Source organism: Mus musculus, chromosome 11, assembly GCF_000001635.26.
Source record: "Mus musculus strain C57BL/6J chromosome 11, GRCm38.p6 C57BL/6J".
Classification (NCBI taxonomy): domain Eukaryota; kingdom Metazoa; phylum Chordata; class Mammalia; order Rodentia; family Muridae; genus Mus; species Mus musculus.
Window position 1 is genome coordinate 46,391,752 of NC_000077.6, and position 23,314 is coordinate 46,415,065.

General features: G+C 45.1%; 1 protein-coding gene across 1 annotated transcript; it reads left to right on the plus strand.

The window, feature by feature from the left end:
• Positions 1 to 12,976: 12,976 nt before the first annotated feature.
• Positions 12,977 to 16,234, plus strand: Fam71b (family with sequence similarity 71, member B). Its single transcript, NM_001013783.2, has 2 exons — positions 12,977 to 13,675; positions 14,744 to 16,234. The coding sequence occupies exons 1-2, from the start codon at positions 13,052 to 13,054 to the stop codon at positions 16,115 to 16,117; spliced, it is 1,998 nt and encodes a 665-aa protein (NP_001013805.1). The 5' UTR covers positions 12,977 to 13,051; the 3' UTR covers positions 16,118 to 16,234.
• The last annotated feature ends 7,080 nt before the right edge of the window (positions 16,235 to 23,314 follow it).

The following is a 23,314-nucleotide window of genomic DNA, read 5'->3' on the forward strand; positions in this document are numbered from 1 at the left end:
CTCTCAGACGAGAGGCTCAGAAGCAGAGGATCATCTCTTTTAACATAAAAAGAAACACACCATTAATATTTTCTCGGGCCCTGTTATTTTAGTTTCTGTTACTGGTAGCATACCCAACTCTAATATCATGTAGTCTCATATACTATCTTCTCAACTATAATGTAAATTACTTTGGAAAGGGTAGGTTTATACCAGATTGATTCAGGTGCAATGATTGACAGACTTTATATGGTACTTTCACCAGGGAAAGCAGAATATGAGGTACCACTGTCCTTCATTTGCAAAGTCTCCATATAGTACAATAAGCAATAATTTCATTTTCTACAACATAGAGCACTGCAAACTACTTACAGGGACTATTCTATGTCCACTCTTAAATGTAATGTTAGAACTTCCAATATTTTCTCTGTCATAGTAAGACCAAGAATCTCCTTATTTTTATTTTGGTTTTAAAAGTTTAGTTTACAGGAGACAAATTCCAAAAGCTCATACTGGCACCTGTAACCAGCACGAGGCTACATGGTGATACCCAGCCTGAATGAAAAGCAAACACTAATGCAGAGGAAGCTGGGGAGACGCCACAGTGGTTAAGAACACTTGCTTTATAACACGAGGACTGTAGTTCAGGTCCTAGCATCCACAGAACAAGCCAGGAATAGTCTCCTGCATGGCAGCTCTTTGAAGGGTAGAGACAGGTAGATAGAGTCCTAGAGCTAGACGGCTGCCAGCTTAGACGAGAAACAGAGAGAGGCCTTGCAGCCACTGAAGAACACAGAGGATGATAGAAGACACCTGAAGCTTTCATCTGGCCTGTGCATGGGTACACCTGTACATGTGGCCATACACCACACACATACACATATACCACACGCAGAGGAAAAAAACAATAAAAGATCAATAACTAAAATCCCAACAATACAAGAGAACTCTGATTAGCCAAGGATAGAACAGTTTTAAGCATCAAAAAAAAAAAAGTGTGATGAGTTAGTTGAAAAGAAAACTGAAAACAGCCCATCCCAGTGACAACTTTCAGAGGGCGGTGAATAGCCAACTTAATATTCTGGAGACTGAAAACAAAAATAAATGAGGGTCTTCTGCTTCTCATGAAAGAGTACACTTCAGTTTAGTCATCAACTATTTAATAATTTTAAGTGAAGCAGGAAAGACTACTCCACAATCTGCACGTGGCTGATGACCCTAGTGAATGTTAAACTCGCTGTGTCACAGGTCAGTACGGAAATGTACAATCAGTAAGAAGTGACCGCACAGTGACAGGCTGACCATCTTCCCAGGACAGACACAAGCAGATGCTACGTGGTTTCTGTTGTAATTTGCTAGGAAGCAGGCAAGCCACCCACACAGATGCCTTGTCGAGAGAGAACAGAGTCACATATGACTCTGGTCAGAGGTTTAGATCTAAATCTGACCTGCCAGGAAGCTCAAGAGATGAACATGGAAGAGAACAGGAAAAGACGTAACTGGGTAAGTCCAGAATACACCAAATGCTAAGGGCAAAAAAACCAGGATCCCCATCAAATAAAATGGGTGGGAATCTGTCGATGAGAAAAAGACCTTAGGACATGGTTCCAATATGGGCAGACTTAGAATTCAGAGCCAAACAATTAGCTGTGTAAAGGTATTATGAGCCATCTTGGGGAATTTAAACACTGACTGGGTATGTGATGAAATCTAGGAACCACTGCTACATTTTAAGGCATGCTACTGACACTATTGCTGCACATTTTATAGGTGTGCACTAAATGATTGACACAATAATCCAGTGCTGAGATCTGCTTTGTTAGCATGCAGTGGAGGCCAGGGAGGAGACATAGGAAATGACGTTCCTGAAGTGACAACTGCTGTGACCGGGTGATGAACACTGGGGTTTGTTACTGTAGTCCACACACTGGCATCTATAATGAACACTACCGACCAGCAGACCAGTTCCTGGTCAGAGTTGCTCATCCAAACTCTTAAGCACGGGGCTGGAGAAGTGGCTCAGCAGTAAATGGCATACACTACTCATGGACCAAGAGGACCTGGTCTGCTTTCTAGGATCCAGGACAGGTGGTTTACAACTCTAACTCCAAGGCATCAGGTACCCTCTTCTAGACTCCATGTGCACCTGCATCCACATTCACATATCCACATAAATATAGCCCCAACACACACACACACACACACACACACACACACACACACGGCAATAAAAAGGAACTCTGAGCACCTATCCTATGGACTGCTGGTCTTGCTTTACCATATGACACACACTGACTCTCCCTTTGGGTCTACTTCTTCCTCCCTGAGGTACCAGCTGCATTTCTGCTGCTCAGGTTCAGGCTCAGGAGAGAGGAAAGGAGGAGGAGGGAAGAGGAGGAGGAGGGAGGAGGAGGGAGGAGGGGAGGGGAGGAGGAGGGGGAGGAGGAGGAGGGGGAGGAAGAGGAGGAGGAGGAGAAGCAAAGGCATGAAACTGAATATGACGACACTGGTGACCCACGGTTGGCACCCTTGGGGTGTGATGTAGATACACAAACTTTCTTTGTGGAAAACTCTAGTTCCAAGTTTTGTTGTTTTTAAGATTTTCCTGCTGAGTGCCCTTCATTGGTCCCACTCCTTGTTCATTGATTTTTACATCTCTTCCCACGATTCCAGCACTCCTGCCCTGCCCCTGCTGATGAACCACAGATCCCAAGGACATCTGTTCTCTCTGTTGTCAAATAAACAGCTGTCCATAGGCGTTTGCCATTGTCTTCCTGGGATGTAGACACACTTGTTACATTTCCAAGGCCCAATCAAACTACCTTCAAAGTCTCTTTTACCTGGCTTCAGGGGAATACAAGAGTTTAGGACTCTTTTGTCTGACTGATGGTAAAAAAAAAATTTACAGTACCCCAAGATCAGTCCCCTGATTCTTTAAGCCTTGGTTTCTGAAGTCTGGAAGTGGGAGTGGTAGACATTTACCAGCAGAACTGGTTTTGTCTCTTCTGTGTCTTAGTGGATGAGACAGCACCCATAGTTTGGAATTCAGAAATATTTCACTCCTTGAATTATACCTTTTATGAGACTTTGGAGCCTGAGACGAATTGAGAAAGCCTTACTTAATGAAGAGAGAGAGAGAGAGAGAGAGAGAGAGAGAGAGAGAGAGAGAAACAATTCAACTTAATTGTGTGTGGTCCAGGTACATTGAGCTTGCCATTCCTTGGTTCTGCGCTGTCTCCACTTCCCAGAGCTGCTCTCCATGGCATGAAGATGGTTGTTAGGAGTAACAGTGTGACATTTTACTGTGTGGCCTGGATTTCCCCCCTAATACTTCCAAAAAGCATCTCAGAAAGACAAAGTAGAAAAAGCCTAGATGTCCATTAGCAGATGATGAGCTAAGAAATATGTGTATATAATACACACACATGCACACACACAAAATGGGATTTTATTTAGCACTGGAGAAAAATGACATTTACAGGGAAATTGATGGAACTGGAAATCACCATGTTAAAAAAAAAAAAAAAACAAAAACTGAGTCAGATTCAGAAAGACAAATGACACAAGTTTTTTTTTTTTTTCCCCTCATAAGTGGATCCTAGATTTAAGTGTATGTGTGTGTGTGTGGGGGGGGGAAGAGGTCTCGAAGGGAGGGATGAACACATGTGACAGGAGGGCAGAAGGTGGCTACTTGGGGAGGTGGCAAAAGGGACCGCCAAGCAGGGGAGGGGGTATAGGAGGGGGAAAGGGAGGAATAAGACCAGGGCAGCGTGGAGATGTCAGTGGAGACCGTTACTTAGTACATTGTGTTGGAAAGCTAATTTTTAATTAAAGAAGAAATGAATCCCAGTGATAGGAATGAGGCAGGACACTCTCTGTGGGACACTAGGTAAGGGCTAAGCATTGTTGCAATACTCTTAACCTCATTGTTGGTGTTAATCATATGGCCTTGAAGTGCTCATTGTAAGTGATCTACATTTTTCTTCATCTCCTTTTCCTTCAGCTCCAACTTCCTTAGCGTTAGCATTCATCTGCATTCACATTCATCTGCATTCACTTTACCATATAGCAACTTAACTTCTTAATTTGCAACTGTTGCTCTTTCTCTAGTTGCCTTGCGCAAAAAGACTGTTAGTTAAATACCCACCTGGTCCACCCTGATGCACCAGCTGTTCTGAAACTACAGGTGCCACATGGAAACCACCCTGCACACAGGGCTGCTTGCTCTGGTTCCTGGAGCTGTACCATGTTCAATTTGTACCATGGTTTGTTTTATTTTGTTTGTTTGTTTATGTACTTATGTATTCATTTACTTATTTTTTGCTATATCCCAAACCTTGGTGAATGCTAGATGGTTCTTAACCCTTTCCTCCTAGGCCAGGGAGAGAAAGCACTGACCACAGTGGCCTAGCGCTGCAGCTGGTACAAAGGGGAGGGTGCTGTGATTGTTGCCAACACAAGCCTGCATGGGAAATGTTCTGTAGTTGGTGCAAACACCCATCTTTAGCTAGATAAGTAAGCTCCTAACCTCGCTTGGAGAGTGTACTGGTAAGTACCGCCGCGCCCCACCCCCAAGCCGCATGGGCTGTTTGCTCTCCCTGCTGTTGCCACACTAGGTCCCCGCAATGGTTTCTTTGCAATGGTCTTTTCTTAACCACTTCTAGAGGACTGCCCTGAGCTGAGCTAGGGAGGGGAAGAGAGAAGCTGTTGGCGGTGGAACAACAATGGTGGGGGAAGTTCTGCAGGGCAACAGCAATGGCGACCTCAGACTAGCTTCCGGGCTGAGTTGTGGGACTGACATGCTTGGCAGCTGAAGGAGGGGCAGAGCCACAAGACCGATGGACAGCAGCAGCAGTGTGAAGGAGCAGGAGTAGCTGCCTCCCAGGCGATGGCAACTGTGACCAGGACTATAGGGGCTGATCATTTGAGAGACCTTCCTGGGCAGGAGGAAGAGGGAATGGATGGAGCATGAACAGGGCAGAGAATTGAGGCCGACAATGGGCAATGGGCCAGAGAAGAGAGACTGAAGACTCTAGTTATTGGAAGATCTCCAGGGACCTCTCACGCCTTAAGGTCAGTATCTTCCATATAGCAGGCCTGTAAACTGTAATATTGGTCACTTCTAAGAGCTGTGGAATCCTGACTTCTAAGGCATATAGACAAGAACTGTGTGGTCTGTAGAGCTAAGGCTCCGATTCCCAGAGCTCTGTGTGGGAGCTGTAACAGTAGAGTGTGTCACCAACCGCTGCTCCCACCTGCCTGCTGCTGCCAAATGCCAAGGGATTCAAGAGCTGCTGAAGGCCTGATCAAGTGCTTTTCTGTCACTACCTGTGATTTCTACCAGACCGTATCTGCTTGGTCTGATAACACCAGTATCTTCCTTCAGTCGTTAGCTTAGCTTGGGGAGGGTGTTTATATTGGGAACAAGCAAAAGAAAATTATTCTGAATACTATCATTTTGTTTTCAGACTCCATTTAATCATAGGGAAAAACTAATTTCAAGGTCCCAGGCCCTAGGGGAGCTGGGGACTTCCCAATAGCTGAAAAGTTTCTATTATAAAGGAAGCAGTTGTCTGAGTCCAGACGTCTCAAAGACAACTTCTCCATCTTGCTGGCAGGATCAAACTAAGTTCCCAGGCTCAGGAACCACCTCCTATCCTGATGGATGGACGGAAACTCCTTTGCTCAATTCCTTATGTCAAAAAAGACTGGACACTGCTACAGTTTACCCAGACCCCTTCTCTTTATGGTCTCATCCTTTAAATACACTGTACAACCTCCCTTCAGCTTCCGAGTCTGTTCTGTGGCCCTGATCTATCAGCAGTGGCTTGATTACAATGAATTTTTGTTGTCTGGGTTGATCTGGTGTTTGAGTAGGTTGGATTTAGCTGGACTCCACAATCATATAGACCATGGTCATACAGCCAAGGCAACGGGATTTGGTTATGAAATTCTAAGTCTTCCTGGGTTAGAGGTGCCGTAGGACTCAGCTCTATCCAGCTGTCTGCATTGAGTGTGGAGAGGGGGTAATTCTCTAAAGAACACCAGAGTGCACATGCTCACTTGTGTGAGTACACACACACACACACACACACACACACACACACACGTACATACGTACGTACATACGTCAATGTCAGAAAATTTATATAGCACATTTCTAACAAGTGGAACCAGAATGGTAGATATATCTTTTTAACTTACATAAAGCAAAATAATGTTAAAATATTTAAATTTCTAACTTAAAATAAAGAATAAAGTACCAGAAATTTTCTGTTTGACTAGAAGTCAGTGATAGGGCATCCAGCAGATCTGATTTGCATCCCCAGGCATACATCAGGCAGCTCATGACCATTTGTAACTCGAGCTGCAGAGGATCCAATACTCTCTTCCAGCCTCCACGGGCATTCACACACATATGGCATACTTTCATATAGGGATACACATATATGCATAGAATAAAGAAGAAGAAGAGAGGAGGAGGATAGGAGAACAAAGAAAGAGGAGAAGGAAGAGGAGGGAGAGGAGAGGAGAGCAAAGAAGGAGGAGAAGAAGAAAAGGAAGGAGGAGGAAGAAGAGGAGGAGGAGAAAAGGAGAAGGGGAGGAAGAAGTGGAAAAGGAGAAGATTCAGAAAAAAAGAGAAATTATTGTTAGTGATAGCTGAAATGACCAGGAAGCTTAGAACTAAGGGTTTTTGTTTTTGTTTCTGTTTTTTTAATTATTTATTTTATTCTATTTTCTGAGACAGGGCCTTAGTATATAATCCTCGTTGTTCTGGAACTTGCTATGTTGACAAAGCTGGAAAGTCACAGAGATGCTTCAGCCTTTGCCTCCATAACGCTGGAATTAAAAGTGTACCTATCACATAGATATAACTGAGCTGGAGAGCTAGCTTATCTATGAAGAGCAATAGCTGCTTTTCCCGAGAACCCAGGTTCAATTCCCAGTACCTACACAGTGGCTTACAACAGTCTGTAACTAGTCCCAGGAAACTCAGTAGCCAGCAAAGCATAGACATACATCGAGGTCAAACACCCATACATGTAAAATAAAAATAAAGATGGAAAACAGAATCTAAATACAAGTCTAGTTATAAAAGTGTTTCATATTTTTGATATTATAATCAAGTCAGCAAATGAAATTTAAACTCACTTCTAGCCTCACTTTTTAGAGATAATTCAGGGACTAGTTCTAAAACGCATCATCAGGGAAGAATTTTGGTTGAGAGGACAGCTGAGTAAGGCTGAGCAGGGCAGGGGAGGAGGGAGACAGTTGGAGCATAATATTGGGCAGTACCATTCTTTTGATCAGCTGTCTGCTGCTGTCTTGTATACCAGCTTCTTTCCTTTCAGCCCCAAGGCACCAGCGAGCTGATTTGCATGCTGGCCCTCAGGGGGAGATATAGGTTCCTGTGGTCTTTCCAGACTGCACAAAGGGAAAGCAGAAATCAAGTTGGCTTCCTCAGGTCCTAGTGCCCAGGCGCAGTGCGGTTTATCCTACGCCACCTGCCTTGCAGCACCCAACATGAAAGTACTGTGGATTATATTTTAGGCCTGGGGATTTACCCAGTAGGCACGTATTGTGTATAGTATGAAAATCTCCCCACCTTCACATCCTGCCTAGCTCACAACATCTCCTCCCTCCACCCCAGGCTGCAGACTCATTGAAAAAGCTATATATAGCTGCCTCTCTGCCCAGGGTTCAAAATACTAATGGGGAACAAACTCTATTGATCTGTAACCTCTTTGCACAGTAAATGTTTAGATTCTAGGTTGTCTATAGCCCTGCATGTCTGTACTCAACATGCTACATGCGGTTTTGTCTCTCTTTCTTCACCTTGCTCATATCTCACTTAGCCCAATTTAAAACATACAGATGAGGAATTTTAGAATCAGTTTTGGATGGCATTCTTTCTTACAAAAAACTAGTGTTGGTTTTAAACACAATGATGAGTATTAGATACATCTGTTCTGCTCCTCCACAATTTCTCTAGCGTTTGTCTATTTGCCCCTTGTTGGGTTTTTTTTTTTTTTTGTGCTCTTATGAATGTTCTGCAGCTTATAGACTCTCTGAGGATAGATCATAACCCATATGTGTACCCCAATGTTCCTTTTAAAGGAAAAGTACATTAAAAGCATGTGGAGTAGACAGTGTGCACTTACTGTATCTTATTAAACTGTTACTTAACATTCCCCCTCGGAAGTTTATATTATCCCACAGAGTGGGTGAAAATGGTGGTATTGCATTGATTACTTGGGAATTAAGTATTGCATTCTATTACCTTTTTTAGAATAACACCATTTATTAAGAATAGCATTGGTGGCCAGGGAGAAGGCTCAGAAGGCAAAAGGTGCTTGCTTGGGGACCTGGGTTGTCCTCTGATGGCCACAGGCATTCACCGGCATGTATGTGCCCACATTTACTTACATGAATGCACATATACCCTACATACACACATTGTGTATGGACACACATGCAGACACAAAACACACACACACATTCACACACATGGGTGGGATCGGGAAGACACACTACGTTTAGGGCCTTCGAGTGTAAGTTATTTAGTTAAGGCAAAAACATACACCAGCAGCTGTTATTTTTTTTAATTTTTAAAAATTTTTTATTTTTATTCTTTTGGTTTTTCAAGACAGGGTTTCTCTGTGTATCCCTGGCTGTCCTGGAAGTCACTCTATAGACCAGGTTGGCCTCAAACTCAGAAATCCGCCTGCCTCTGTCTCCCAAGTACTGGGATTAAAGGTGTATGCCACCACTGCCTGACAGCAGCTTTTATTTTTTAACATATTAGTAAGATATGTCTCACATGCCAAAAAGTTGAACCAGTGAAAACATAGAACCCAATTATTTGTAGCCTATTTATAACTTGTACAGCCATCACACTTCAACCTTCCGTGAAGGCTATAGATTACTGATTGAAGTTTTAGTTCTGTGAAGTTCCTTAATAACCTGTCAGCCTTCATTCAAGAGACACAAATGATTTCCACTGAGCAGAAATGTCAACCCCAAGGCTCATGGTTTCAGTGCCGTGGAGACAAGCAACCAGGTTTCTCTCTGACCTGGCAACAGTACTCTAAACTCTTTTCTCTAATGCTGGTGTCTTTTCCTAATTCTCACCTGAACCCACTTCAACATCCACAATGTTCCCCCATTAGTGAATTACATCGATTCCTATGCTTGCCTGAGAGCTGTGGTTCGCACTTTCTGAAATGTGTTTTGACAACCTGCATACTCTTGACATAGTGATGGGCACACCAGGATGGGCAATCAACAAACATATCTCAATGTTGGGCCATCTGTTTGATTTTCAACTCTGGAAAGAGGGAGGACATTGCCACACAGCTTTAAAAACCAGGGAGTTAATTTAAGTATGAATTTGGATTTTCATTCTCATGCTATGGAATTCTGTGCAAGCGTGAGGTCTAAATAAAGCTATTTCTTGTGTCTATGCTTGAATCTCTGTTGTTCTACAGATGTGGCTTGCCAGGTCTTTTGTGAACAGTTGTGAATCACAAGTATTACTTCTTTTCATGTAGATTCTGGGCGCACTGAGACAAAATATGTCCACTTAGCAGGATACAAGGAGAAAGCTGAGTCCTGTAAGTTGTCCTCTGGCCTCTACACACACAATGTGGCCAACTGCCCCCCCCCCCCCACATACACACATAAGAGTTTTTGTAAGAGATGTGTACCAGGTTGTATTTTTTAAAAACTTCAATATTAAGCTTTGTTCAAGTACTAAGCTTTGCTTAATTATTAACTCGTGTAATTGTGTGCTTTGGGAAGTAAACTTAGAAAGCCAAGACATAATGATTGCAATGCACACCCAAGCACGGCTCTATCTTGAAAAGCTAGAGCTTCTACACCCGTGCTGTGTATTGTCTACTGTCCTTTTCCTACGTGATTTCCTAACTACTTGGTAAAGCCACTACCTCTGCTTCAGTACGGCTCACCCTGAAAGCCTCTGGGGCAGGCAGCTTTACCTGAGAGGTAAGGGGCGTGCTGAGGCTGCCACAGATGTGGACAATCCCTGCTGGCAATCTGGCAGTCCTAGGACTATCTGCCTCGTGACTTCCACTCCGACCCCACTCCCTTGGCTACACTCCGTTTCTGGCCTCAGCTTCCTCGGAGTTTCCTTCAGCGTGCCAGGCATATTCTGCTGCACGGCTGTGGTTTCTCGCTATGCCTCCAGGAAGTTCTTCCTCAAGCTTGACTCCTGCCTGTCTTTTCCTTGATCCTCTTTATGCCTTTGCTCAAAGGTCATTTTCTCCTACTCTTCTTTCTTCTTCCCCATCCCCATCCTCTTCCCCCTCCTCCTCTTCCTCCTCCTCTTCCTCCTCCTCTTCCTCCTCCTTTCCCGTAACCTTCTCATCTTTCTTTTTTCTTTTATTGAAGATAGATTTTACTCATGCAATATATTCTGATTACAGTTTCCCATCCCCTGCCTCTTCCCAGTCCCTCTGCACGCCCCACCCCCATCCAGATCAGCCCTTTCTGTGTCTCATTAGAAAACAAATAGACATCTAAAGAATGATGAAAATAAGAGAAATAAGACTGAACAGATCAGACTATGACAAAAACAACCAGACAAGGAAAAGAGCCAGGGGTGGGTGGGTGGGTGGAAGCCCAAGAAGTGCACAGAGATGTCAAGGCCCTAATATCTGCATGCTCAGGGATCCCATAAAAACCCAAAGCTGGGTCTTGCTGAGTCTTCTTCAGTTCTCCCTGGTAGCACTCCTGTCCCACAAGCCTATTTACCTTTCTCCACAGTTCTTATCTGCATCAGACACCCTGTATCACACACTGGCTTACAGTGTCTCCAAAGCACCACAAGACCAAGTTCACTTTTCTGTTTCATCCATTGCTGCTTTCTCAGGACAGAGTATGTTCAGCACAGAGTATGCTGCTAATGATGATAAATTAGGGACATTTATGTTGCATAGTGCTTATTATTTTACCTTCCACTAGTGCAAGTCAATTTACTATAATTTTAACCATTGTATGATTTGGGAGTTCCATTTCTTTCATTCCCCTGTGACTTTAGTGGAGTTGTCTAATTTCTCTGAGCCTTGATGTCACCCCACCTCCACCCCATACAGTAAGATAGTTAGACCTACCTTTTATAAGAATATTAAGAAGAAAAATCTTTTCTTAACATAAACTGATTAGGACCATGCATGGCTCACAGTTAAACTCTCAATAATATTAACTATGATTTATCTCAGTTTTAAATTCTTTAAATTTAGTGTGTGTGTGTGTGTGTGTGTATACACCATGATGAATGTGTGGAGGTTAGAGGGCAACCTCTGCCAGATGGTTTTTTTCCTTCCATCATGTGGGCTCCTGGGATCAATCTCAGGTCACAGGTTTAGCAACAGAAGCCTTTATCCACTGAGTTATCTGACCAGTCCTGTCTCAATCCAAAAGGAAATAATAAAAATGTTCCGTGCTAGAGATCCAACTCAGAGTTTCACAGGCAAATCTCTCATTTTATTAAGTCATCTATGATGGACTTCAGAGAATATATACTTTATAACACGAATAGTATAATATATAATGTACATCATATGAAGACAGGGTTGAATGACAGAAAGTGAGCAAGGAGCGGGAGAGAAACACATGACTTATTTCTTAGTCAATAATATCTAATATTACGGGCTCCTAATCATTATCCCCTGACAAGTCACTTTGCCATTCTTTCTGGAGAAGTTACTCAATATCCTTAGGAAAAATATTTTAGTTTTCCTGTGGTAAACAACTTTACTTTTTCCATTTCCTTCCCTTATTGGTAATGAACAAAATGCTTGTTGGTAAAATCTTTGTTGCATAAGTGAATGGGAGAGTTGGTCTCAGTGGACACAGGTCCGTGTTTACTGAAAAGTTACGGACGGAGCACCGCACATGGAGGTGAATGTGAGGGCAGAACATAACTCATTCTGTGACTGGAGTTTATTTCAACATCTTTACACAGTCATCACCAAGGGGTGGGATAGGGAGTAGGGGTGGGTGGGTGGGTGGGTGTGGGTTTACTTCAGAGATATTTTTCTAACTGGAGGAGGGGGATTTCAGTTTCATCACCTTCTGCCAAGTAAAGAAAGATATATTTGCTACAATTTCTCTGAAAAGCTATTCCAAGAACCCAAATGTCAGTGGTTGATGAGGTAGGCATAGGGGTGAGGGAGATGGCAGGAAATGCGGGGAATCCTACAGTGATTCGGGCACCTCTGCTGTTCCTAGTAACACCCAAACCCACACACTGTTGACTATTAAGCTTCTCTACGTGTGAAGAGCTGGAGTTGGACAGTCCACAGCCCGACATGGAGAAAAGCTCTGACCCCAGTTAACAAGACTGGCTTAGAACCCAGTGTTAAACTCTGACCCCAAGCAAGAATCTGCAGCCTTGGTTTCCTGCTGTAACTTATGGCTTTGAAAAAATTAGCTTTCTCCAAATGGAAAAGTGACCCAAAAAGCTGTAGAGATACCAACAGTATTGATAAAATGCTAGCCTTGACACATCACAGAAACTTCTGGGGGCCATTCCTTTAACAGCCATGGAAAGCCTGCCCTGACTGCGCTGTTACACACTGAGGCCTTGGTGAGGGAGAATCCAGATGGAGGGCTACCACTAACAAGCCACACCCCACCACGAGGATTCTGTCCTCAGGAGGTCATTCAGGTGAAGCGAGGACAGTCCTGGAAGAAGCACCTGTAATAAGTCTAACGATGGAACTGAAGACCGCAACTTGGATGCTGACAAAAGCGAAATGGCTTATAACTTAGGCATTCCAACAGTCTGATTTTTAAACTGCTCAGCACACTCACATCTATACTCTGACTGCTGGTGGTATGGCTGGGGTATGGAGGAGGGTGTTGGTCTGATTTGAGGGGTGATTGCTTAAAGGGCAGGACAAAGGGGTATGTGCTGGTGACAGGTCACAAAGGACGGCAGAGGATAACTGTGCAGGTGTGAGGACATGTGGGCAGAAACCTTGCTGGGAGATGGGCAATTGCCTTCACTCCCTCCCTTTCTTGGGAACACGATTTGTGGCTGGCCGAGATGCCTGGGATGAAGAGAACCATGAGCAGTGAATGTTTGCTACCTTATTACACTGCCCACAGTTACCGATCCATGGGCGTGTTCAACACCTCCATGGGAAACCTACAACGACAGCTGTACAAGGGAGGAGAGTATGATATTTTCAAGTATGCACCAATGTTTGAGAGCGACTTTATCCAGATTAGCAAAAGAGGAGAGGTGATTGATGTTCACAACCGCGTCCGAATGGTGACTGTGTGCATCGCATCTACCAGCCCGGTCCTTCCACTGCCCGATGTCATGTTGCTGGCCCGACCAGCTAAAGTCTGTGAAGAACATGCCAGACGAGCCCGATTCATCAAGGGGAAAGGTTGCAAGCCTTCAAAGACTTTAGAGCTCACCAGGCTGCTTCCTTTGAAGTTTGTCAAGATCTCTGTTCACGATCACGAGAAACAGCAGCTGCGCCTGAAGCTTGCCACAGGCCGAACTTTTTACCTACAGCTGTGTCCCTCTTCTGACGCACGAGAAGACCTCTTTTGTTATTGGGAAAAGCTTGTCTATCTCCTGAGGCCACCAATGACCAATTGCATCAGTAACTCAACGCTTCCCACTGGCGAGACAAGCGTTGACACCAAAAGCACACTTGTAAGTTTCTAAAGATTCAAACAGTGTGGGGAGCTTTGGGAAGCATCTCAGTGGGTTCCACAGAGAGGTTAGGGCTGTCTTTGGCCCACCTGGGAAATGTGTTACAATTGTTATGGAATATATATGTGTGTGTATATATATATATATATGTATATATATATATATACAGACATATATTTTCTTCTTTTGGATGCAAGTTCTCAAGATGTATTCCAGCCTGGCCTGGAACTCAACTCACTATGTAGCTGAGACTGACTTTGGGTTAGCCATCCTCCTGACTTAGCCTCTCAAATGTTGAGGTTGCTGGCAGGTGCTACCACAGCTAACCAAAATAATTTTTAATATGAATGTGGTAGAGTGTGACATTGATACTGGTATCTAATATGTAATGATCTAATTTGGGTGATTGGTTACGTTTATCACCCCATATATCGGTCATTTCCTTGTGCTGGGAATATTCAAAATCCTCTTGTTATTTAGATAAATAAGGGTAATGACTGTCAATCATAGACATTCATAGAATACAGGACATAGGGAGCTATTCCTCTTATCTATTAGTTATATTCTCTACGTTCCTGCTCCCCAGTAGCCTGTCCAGGACCTGGTAGCCACTAATCTATTTCTGAAATAAGCTTTTTAGTGTAGAACACATTTTTGGTTCCTTCCCTTGAGCCATGTGTGTGCATGTGTGTGTGTGTGTGTGTGTGTGTGTGTGTGAGTGTGTTTCAATAAGCACAATCCCCATGTGTGTACATGGACAACTAGTTTTAAGGCCATCAAGATATCAAGTGTATCCTCTTGAGCCAACAATCCATCTGTAGAAATGTGTCCTGCAAAGACAAACACAAATATGGAAAATACATTCTGCAACAGTGTTTCCTTTTGCCCTAGAATTACACAGTTGTGTATAAGTGGCTGTTGACTGCAGTGCAGTGGGAGGGATCTTGTCATGGGAATTCAGATATGGTTTCAGTAAGAAGCCCCTGGGTTTGAGCCCCAGAATGAGAGAGGAACTGGGCACTCTGGCAGATCACCTCTATCTTACTGTTTCTTCTCCTCTTGGCACAGGTCTCAGAGATCCGTGGAGAAGGGGATCAGAATTCTAGGCCTCAATCATCCCCAACTGTGTCAGAAGCCACTTCTGCTGCATTTGCAGGAGGAGAGAGGACACAACCGGCTGCTGCAGCTGCTGTTACTCCAGTATCTGCCAAAGCAAGGGCGGCAGGGACGGCAGGGGCAGCAGCAGGGACGGCAGGGGCAGCAGCAGGGACGGCAGGGCCAGCAGCAGGGCCAGCAGCAGGGACGGCAGGGCCAGCAGCAGGGACGGCAGGGGCAGCAGCAGGGACGGCAGGGGCAGCAGCAGGGACGGCAGGGGCAACAGCAGGGACGGCAGGAGCAACAGCAGGGATGGCAGGAGCAACAGCAGGGACAGCAGCCGAGACAGCAGGGACAGCAGCCGAGACAGCAGGGGCAGCAAGGGCAGCAGGTGGCCCCATGGCTGCAGCAGTAGCAGCCCCCTCAGCAGGTATGACAAAAGCGGAGACAGCTACAAGTCCGACTTCAGGTGTCATAAGCCTGGCAGCAACAACAACCAAGCCTCCAGGTTCAGGCCAGGTAGCCGCAGCCATGATAGGATCAGCTGCCAAAGATCAAGTAGGAGGTGAATCCAGCAAGGCCATGGCACTTGCTGCAAACATCACCTTAGAAAATGTAGACGTGGCCTTGGCAGGAGCTGCCAATTCTATTTCGGAGTCCCCTCCTGCAGGGGGTGATGCTAGTGGCTCCCCAGACACCGGCCTGAACGTGGCATTTGCAGGCAGCATCAAGACCAAGTCGCCTGCTGAAGATAAACCTGAAGCTCCCCTCGTGTCAACCTTGCAGAGCGAAGGCTACATGTGTGAAAGGGATGGGAGCCAGAAGGTTTCCCAAACTAGCTCTGAAGCAAAGGAAAAGAGAGAGCGACGAGAAAAGGACAGAACGAGTAGCAGGAAAAGTTCCCACCACCGCAGGACAGGCATGAGTCGCCACAGTTCCAAGGACAAGAGCCGGAAAACATCTTCCTACCGGTCTGTATCTGGGAAAACGAGAGAGGACAAAGGGAAAGGGCATGGCAGATTAAGGGGCAAGAGACACAGCTCCTCTCACAAAAGTGAGTCCAGGACTGGTCACAAAACCAGGAAGAACCGATCACCAGCTGGCTTGGGGTCTGTGAGTAAGAGAGCTACTAAGATTACATCATTTTTCAGGAGTTTCCTAGTAAGGCCTACTCCAAAAGCAGGGGACACCTCATGTGATAGAGGAGGGGTAGACATTGTGACAAAGTTGGTAGAGAAGAAGCAGGACATAGAGGCCGTGATGGAGAAAAGCAAGGATTCAGAGTTCAAAGATACCGTAATCTCTGAGACAATGGAGAAGATCATCCTTGAAACCAAATCCATTTAAAGAAGATCCAGAGCTGGAAGCAGCCCCAGAGACCAGGGCTCAGAGGAACAGTAGGGAGCCAAGTCCAGCTTGCTTCCATAAAGGCACTTTCAATAATAAAGGTTACGTAACTCCAAGAGAATTGTCTTCTTTGCACTTCTGTGTCACGCACCTTCAGTGACTTCACAATAGCTCTGTGACATTAACTGCTCCAGTGAGAGAAGCCCTCCCACTGCAGGCCCTGACAAGCTAATACTGGTGCAAGAGTGGTTTGTTTGTTTGTTTGTTTTTTTAGCCCCTTCTGTCTTTGGTTCCCTAAGGGGAGGTCATGGGTCACTGGGGGAACTTGTGTACCCATTCTCCCTTCCTTCCCAAATGGTCATTCAAGAATGGGAAAAGTGAGTCTCGTCCATATTTGAGGGGATAGATACAGGGCAAGAAGATGCTGTGGCCTTATTGTGTAATTGGCATAGGGGAGTCTATGATCTAGGTCAATGTTTCTTAAACTGTAGGGGCAAGTCCTGAATGTAGAATAGCAAACAGACAAACAACAATGACAACGACGACGACAACAACAACAACAACAAAAATCTGGCAATAGTTAAAGCTTTCTGAATTTGTAAAAACAAAGCAAAATCAAAATGAATGAATCTGAGATAACTTTGCAGAGCAGCTTTGACTCTGAACTCACAACACACTTCTCATTGGGCATGCTGTCATAGTATTCACCAATGAAAGGTGTCTGACTGAAACACCAGCGTAAAGGCTACTGCCAGCTAGGGGCTGCAGTGTTTTTACCAGTTCTCTGCTCTCATTAAAAAAAAAGGTTTAATTATAGAAAACAAAAACGTGTGTTTTCTACCCCCCTTTCAGCAGTATATAAATATTGCTGAAATGTATTCTGTGAACATGCTTGGCTTGGAAAAGTGCTACTTGAGTTGCTGATAAGAGAGTCATAAAATATTGATAAATTCATGTTGGCTTGAGATCAGGGAGGGACAAATTCTTCATACTTTCTGAAAAAGCCCTGAACTTATTTGTCATTTTGTAGTATTTACCTATGCCAAGTGTCAATCTGAGAAATGATAATTATTAAATCAAAGCTATACTTTGATTCAAGTCTGAAAAATGTTGATGTTCTTTCTTTTTTTTAAAAAAAGATTTATTTATTATATGTAAGTACACTGTAGCTGTCCTCAGATACTCCAGAAGAGGGCATCAGATTTCGTTATGGATGGTTGTGAGCCACCAGGTGGTTGCTGGGATTTGAACTTGGGACCTTCAGAAGAGCAGTCGGCACTCTTAACCACTGAGCCATCTCGCCAGCCCCGAAGTTGTTCTTTCTTGAAGTATCACATGTTCAGTCAAGATTTGACTTTTTAGAGATTTTTCATTATTTTAAATCGTGTGTGTGTGTGCTTGTGCTTGTGCATGTGTGTGTGTGTGTGTGTGTGTGTGTGCCTGTGTGTGCAGGTGTCCTAGGGACTAGAGGCTAGATCCTCATGGAGCCGGAGCTTCAGACAGTTGGGAGATACCCAACATGAGTGTTGGGGTCTAAATGTAGGTCCTCTGCATAAGCAGGACATGCTTAGTCACTGTGACATCTCTCCAGACCCAATATTTAATTTCTATGAAAAAAATAACATGTATCTCATTCATATGCCAATTTGCTTTACTCTCTGATAAACAATATCAGAGAGTAAAGCAGCCTGAATGTTCACACACTGCAGCAACTCATCCATGGGGTAGATTAAATGTATTCCAAAGAACTTTTTATTGGTTCTTTGTGAATTTCACATCCTGCACCCCAGTCCTGCTCATCTCTCCATTCTACCCTCTACTCTTGCAACCTTCTTGTCAAAATAAATAAATAAATAAATAAATGTCAAAAAAAAAAAAAAACAAACCCCAACCCAACCAAAAAACATCTCACTGTGGAAGCTGCAATGTATCATAGTGTATCCCACAGTATACCCCTTTGTTCACACATCTTGACTTGCAAATGTTCATTGCAAGGAGTCCTTGGTTTGGTTCGAGGCCTCTGGTTTCTGCTACACTATCAACAATGAATCCTCACCAGGACTTCTCTCAGATATCCTGTTGTTGCCCTGTGTCATAGAGATCCTGCAGCCTGAATGTTCACACACTGCAGCAACTCATCCATGGGGTAGATGTTGGGGCAGGCCAACTCAGGGCCCTGAATCTGGGCCTGAGTGGTAGCTAAGCTGGTCAGCCCATTAGCTCTCCCACACCCACACTACCAGGGTGAACTCTCCAGGACTGCCCCAGCTAGCTGACCAAAAAGTGGAAGGCCAGCTCTCCTGCTCTGCCCTTGCCACCAGGGCTGTGCTGCCCAGTTGGAATGCAGAGTCCACTCTCTGAAGTACTGTAGCTGGTGAGGGGTGGGGCCAGCTCTCCAGCCTGCTTCAGGGGTAGCAAGGGAAGGGAGTGAGGAGCAGAGGGGGGCGGGGCATCATTCCAGTGACCCCATGCTGCCATATGATTGGCGACAGGTGGGGCCAGTTCTGCATAGCCCTCAGACATCAACCCAGCTCCAGGCAGCAGCAGCTCAAACCAGCCATGTCCCCTTGGCCTTTGGGGATAACAAACTTTCAGCTGCAGGGCTACATGTATTCTGCTTCTCTTTCTTTTTCCATTTCTCCCCCACTTCCTTGCTCATCTTAGAGGTGCCCAGGGCCTCTGGGTGTCTGGAGTGGTCTCAGGAGTGCTATGCCCTACCTGTACCATGTGGTACTTAATGAAGGTTGTCTCGGGCATGCTTCACTTGCCTGGGTCACATGGCATGAGATGTGGGGGTTGGCTCAGGCTTGCTCTGCTCGCCTGGCTTTGTGGCCCTTGGGTGGGGCTCCAAAGAACATTTTTTAAAGGTTTTTTCTTTTCTCTTGAGAATTTCCTACATGCACATAATAAAATATAACATCTATCACCCATTTTCTCCTTCAACTCTCCCCATATCTTCCCCAACAAGTCACCTTCTCAACTTTTATCTTTTTTTTTTAAATAATCTAGTAAGTTTAGTTAGTACTGCTCACATCTGCAAGGGTGTAGGGCCATCCATTGGTACATGGAATGCTCCTACCAGGTGACACACCTTCTCCAACAAGGCCACACTTCCTAATCCTTCCCAAATAGCTCCACCAGTCTGAGACCAAGTATTCAAACGTATGAGCCTTTGGGGGCCATTCCCATTCAAACTACCACATCTCTCCTGTAGCTCATGCCTAGGAGCCTATAAAAGAGCAGTCATTCTGTAACAAATGGTGTAATCCTCCGAAAGTAACAATTCCCCTTCTCCAAGCAGCTCTCACGGCCAGCAGCTCCTCAGCCTGGAGAACATTCACTCCACCTCCGCCCTGAGTGTGTGACTTGACCGTGTGCTGAGAACCACAGCTGCTGCGGGGTTACAAAATGCAATAACCACATCAGGCCTGGAAGCCAGCATTCCACGGACCTCGTCCCCATCCTCCAGCTCTTACGTTCGTGCCTCTTCGTGCTCAGTATTCCTTGAGCATTTGTGGTGAGGTATATGGTATGTATGCCCCATCAGGGGCTGAGCACGCAGGCTCTTATTCTGAACACATTCATTAGTGTTCATTTCTTCATTGCCTACTGCCCATGGCATGAAGAAGCTTCTCTGGCCAAGGCTGAGAGCAGCCCAGGTCTATGGGTATGAACATAAATGATTGCGGTAAATCTCCTCCCAAATATGCCCTGGCAATGAAAACACAACACAGTTAATATGATTACATGCTGTGCGCCTACATTGGGCAGGTCTACCACTACACAACCTTCTTTCACAGCTTATGAGACCCCTTAGTTTCTCCAGGCCATGTGCTTCTGCTCTGCTTTTCTTCTTCTTCCTCCTCCTCTGTGTCCTCTCCCTCTTCCATTTTCTCCTTCCTCTCTCCCCTTCACCTTCCACCCCCACCTTCCCTTTTATCTGCCCAATCATCAGCTTTCCTTTATTTTACAAATTAAGGTGGGAAGCAGGTTTACAGGAAATCACCTGAGTGCTGACTCATTCCTTGTTTGCAACCACTCACAGGAGAATGGAATTAACTTCAAATATAATTAGTCCCAGGGCTATGCTCAACATTTCCCCCTTTCTGTCCAATTAAGACTATTTTTATCTCTGATATAATTGAACATAACTATTATTATTTTGTAATTTATAAAGTACAAGAGGCCTAACACCCAGTCCATCATCTTTGTTAATTAAACAGAACCTCTGTCATCTATACTTACTTAAAAGACTTATAATTCTACATCTGGCTATGTCTTGGCTTTATATTGAATGCCATCTGAAAGCCATCCTCTCAAAATTGCTCCTCTCAAAGTAAAAAGCCTGGGTTGGTCTTGCGCGAGCCCGACGCTGCTACAGGATCCTTCTGCACACATTTATTCAGTCCTGTTTCTTCTTTCTCCATAATCTCCCTTGTTTATATCTCCCTTGTTTTTATATCTCCCTTGTTTATATATCTCCCTTGTTTTTATATCCCCCTTGTTTATATATCTCCCTTGTTTTTATATCTCCCTTGTTTTTATATCTCCCTTGTTTATATCCCCCTTGTTTATATCTTCCCTGTTTATATATCTCCCTTGTTTTTATATCTCCCCCGAACCCTGGGCCTCTCACTCTTTTATACTCTCAGTTCCCATCCACACACAGCAGGCCACGCCACTTCACCAGGCACGCAGCTTCAGCTAATCAGGGCAGCAGGGGCATATCTCCATCAAAATGGATTCACCGGTATCCTGGTACACCTGTGCAGCTCTCAAGATGTTTGTGGCTTATATGAGGAAGTCAGGTGCAAGTCATACGACTTAGCTGCAGTCCCTGGCGCCTTTGGGACTGCCGCCACACCCGCTCCCCACATCTCCCCCTTTTTTCTTTTTTGGCAGAGAGAATGTCTGTAGATAGCCCCCCGCAGCCATGCCCCTTACCCGTCCTTGGGTGACAAACAGCATTGGTTTGATCCCTGTCTTAGGTTGGTGACATGCCCAGGGAGTCTTATCACTGACTACCTCTCTATTATGCCAAGCCACACCTGGGGAGATTGTGTTTTGCTTGCGGCAGGTGCATCAAAGGCCAGGATGTTGATTAATCTACAGCCAGATCTTAATTGCTACAAGCAAGCCTCATGGGTGAAGGTAGAGGTCTGATCCCCAGTGTGCAAGCATAGGGGCCCTACACAAAACCATCCCTTAGGCTCATCACCCAGAGAGGTCTTGGCCAGCTCCCGTGTCGTTTTTCCTGGGGGAAGGGAACTAGGACACTGAACCTTCATGCAATCAGACATGCCTTCCACAGGATGCCAACAGCAGCTATCCTCTGTGCAGTGCTTAGCCTCGCACCCCACGGCATAACGCAGCATAATTTCTTTTAGATCGGCAAACCAAATCTGAGGAGATTGTCCCGCCTCCACTGCAGCAAAAGCCTACGCTACCATGGCGAAAGTGCGGGCCGCACACTCTGCACCTAACACATGTGCCAAACACACACACACTATAACAAGCATACATCCCAGGGCTCTCATCCCTGCTCATCTTCCCTGAAGCAAGGGATAGATGGCCAGAGAGGCTATCTCTTTAAGGGGAATTCAGGGATCAAAAAGCGTGGAAAAATTTGAATGTCATGTCGAGCTGGTATCGGCTTCTGGAATACCGAAAGGATCTCTCATCTCGGCTCCATCCTTTGTGCTTGTGGGATCATCCACCACATCCACAGGGGCAACTGGATCAGGAGCCTCATTCTTGTAGCGTCTCACCAATCTCTCCGGCACCCAAAGAGGTTCCGTCTGGTCCTGTGGAAACACACAAACAGACCCTCTCGCCCACGTCAACACCTGATCTACTCGATCCTCTCCAAATCTCCAGACAGAAGGTCCACCTACAGGTGGCTGCTGAGGAGGCATAGGGAGGCGGCACAAAAGCTAATTCGCCTTCCTCCTCCACCTCGGCTCTTTTATTTCGTCCTTTCTGTCCACCTGATAACACTGTGTCTCCTTTCTTTTTCCTTTTTCTTTTTAAGCCCTTCTCCTCTTCCGACATACTTTCTTGTTGCTCTGTAAGGATTTTCTGACCTGTCTTGACTGCCTCTCGATTCAAACAGTAACAGAGTCCATATATCAGAACAAACAAGACCAAAACTATCAGTCCTACCCACAAAGGGTCAATGGGAGAAAAAAGCATAACTACACAGCGAGGATCTCTTGATCACTACACTGAGGTTATCATACTTCCTTAATCTATCCTGAAACCGTGAACCTTAACTTGTCCCAAAGCCATGAACCTTTAGTTACCTTGTACCTGCTTCCTGGCAACGTTATATTCGCCTCTATTTTATCGGAGGTCCTTCCCAAACTCCTGGGTTACTTTGTGCCTACTTCCTGGCAACTTTATGCTCACCTCTATTTTATCCGAGGTCCTTCCCAAACTCCTGGGGTCGCAAGTTTCACTCACCGTGAACTTACCCTGCCAGCAACCACTGACTGCTGAAAGTTCTGAACTCGGTGGGGGAGTCGGTTCCCCGTACGGGCCACCAATTGTCGCGCCTGCTCTCGACCAGCAAGAACGACACGACCACCAGTCCTTCTAACAGCAGTTTATTCAGTCTTCATCTCTCTTCTTTCTCTTCATCAGTACCGTTCCCCAGCTGAAGAGTTCTGAATCCACACCAGATCCTTCTCAACAGTCTGTTTTACGGGAACACTTTATTAACCACTTCTTCCCCGTGATGCAGTTCTGAATCCTCCCTGTAGCAGGGGGTCTTCGCTCGTGCCTGAAGATGTTTCTTTTCCCGGGTTTCGGCACCACTTCTTGCGCGAGCCCGACGCTGCTACAGGATCCTTCTGCACACATTTATTCAGTCCTGTTTCTTCTTTCTCCATAATCTCCCTTGTTTATATCTCCCTTGTTTTTATATCTCCCTTGTTTATATATCTCCCTTGTTTTTATATCCCCCTTGTTTATATATCTCCCTTGTTTTTATATCTCCCTTGTTTTTATATCTCCCTTGTTTATATCCCCCTTGTTTATATCTTCCCTGTTTATATATCTCCCTTGTTTTTATATCTCCCCCGAACCCTGGGCCTCTCACTCTTTTATACTCTCAGTTCCCATCCACACACAGCAGGCCACGCCACTTCACCAGGCACGCAGCTTCAGCTAATCAGGGCAGCAGGGGCATATCTCCAT

Bases quoted from the DNA above. Each gene is read 5' to 3' on its own strand.
- Fam71b (NM_001013783.2), top strand. From the start codon at position 13,052: ATGCCTGGGATGAAGAGAACCATGAGCAGTGAATGTTTGCTACCTTAT. The intron at 13,676-14,743 runs GTAAGTTTCTAA...CTCTTGGCACAG, and splicing joins TTGACACCAAAAGCACACTT to GTCTCAGAGATCCGTGGAGA.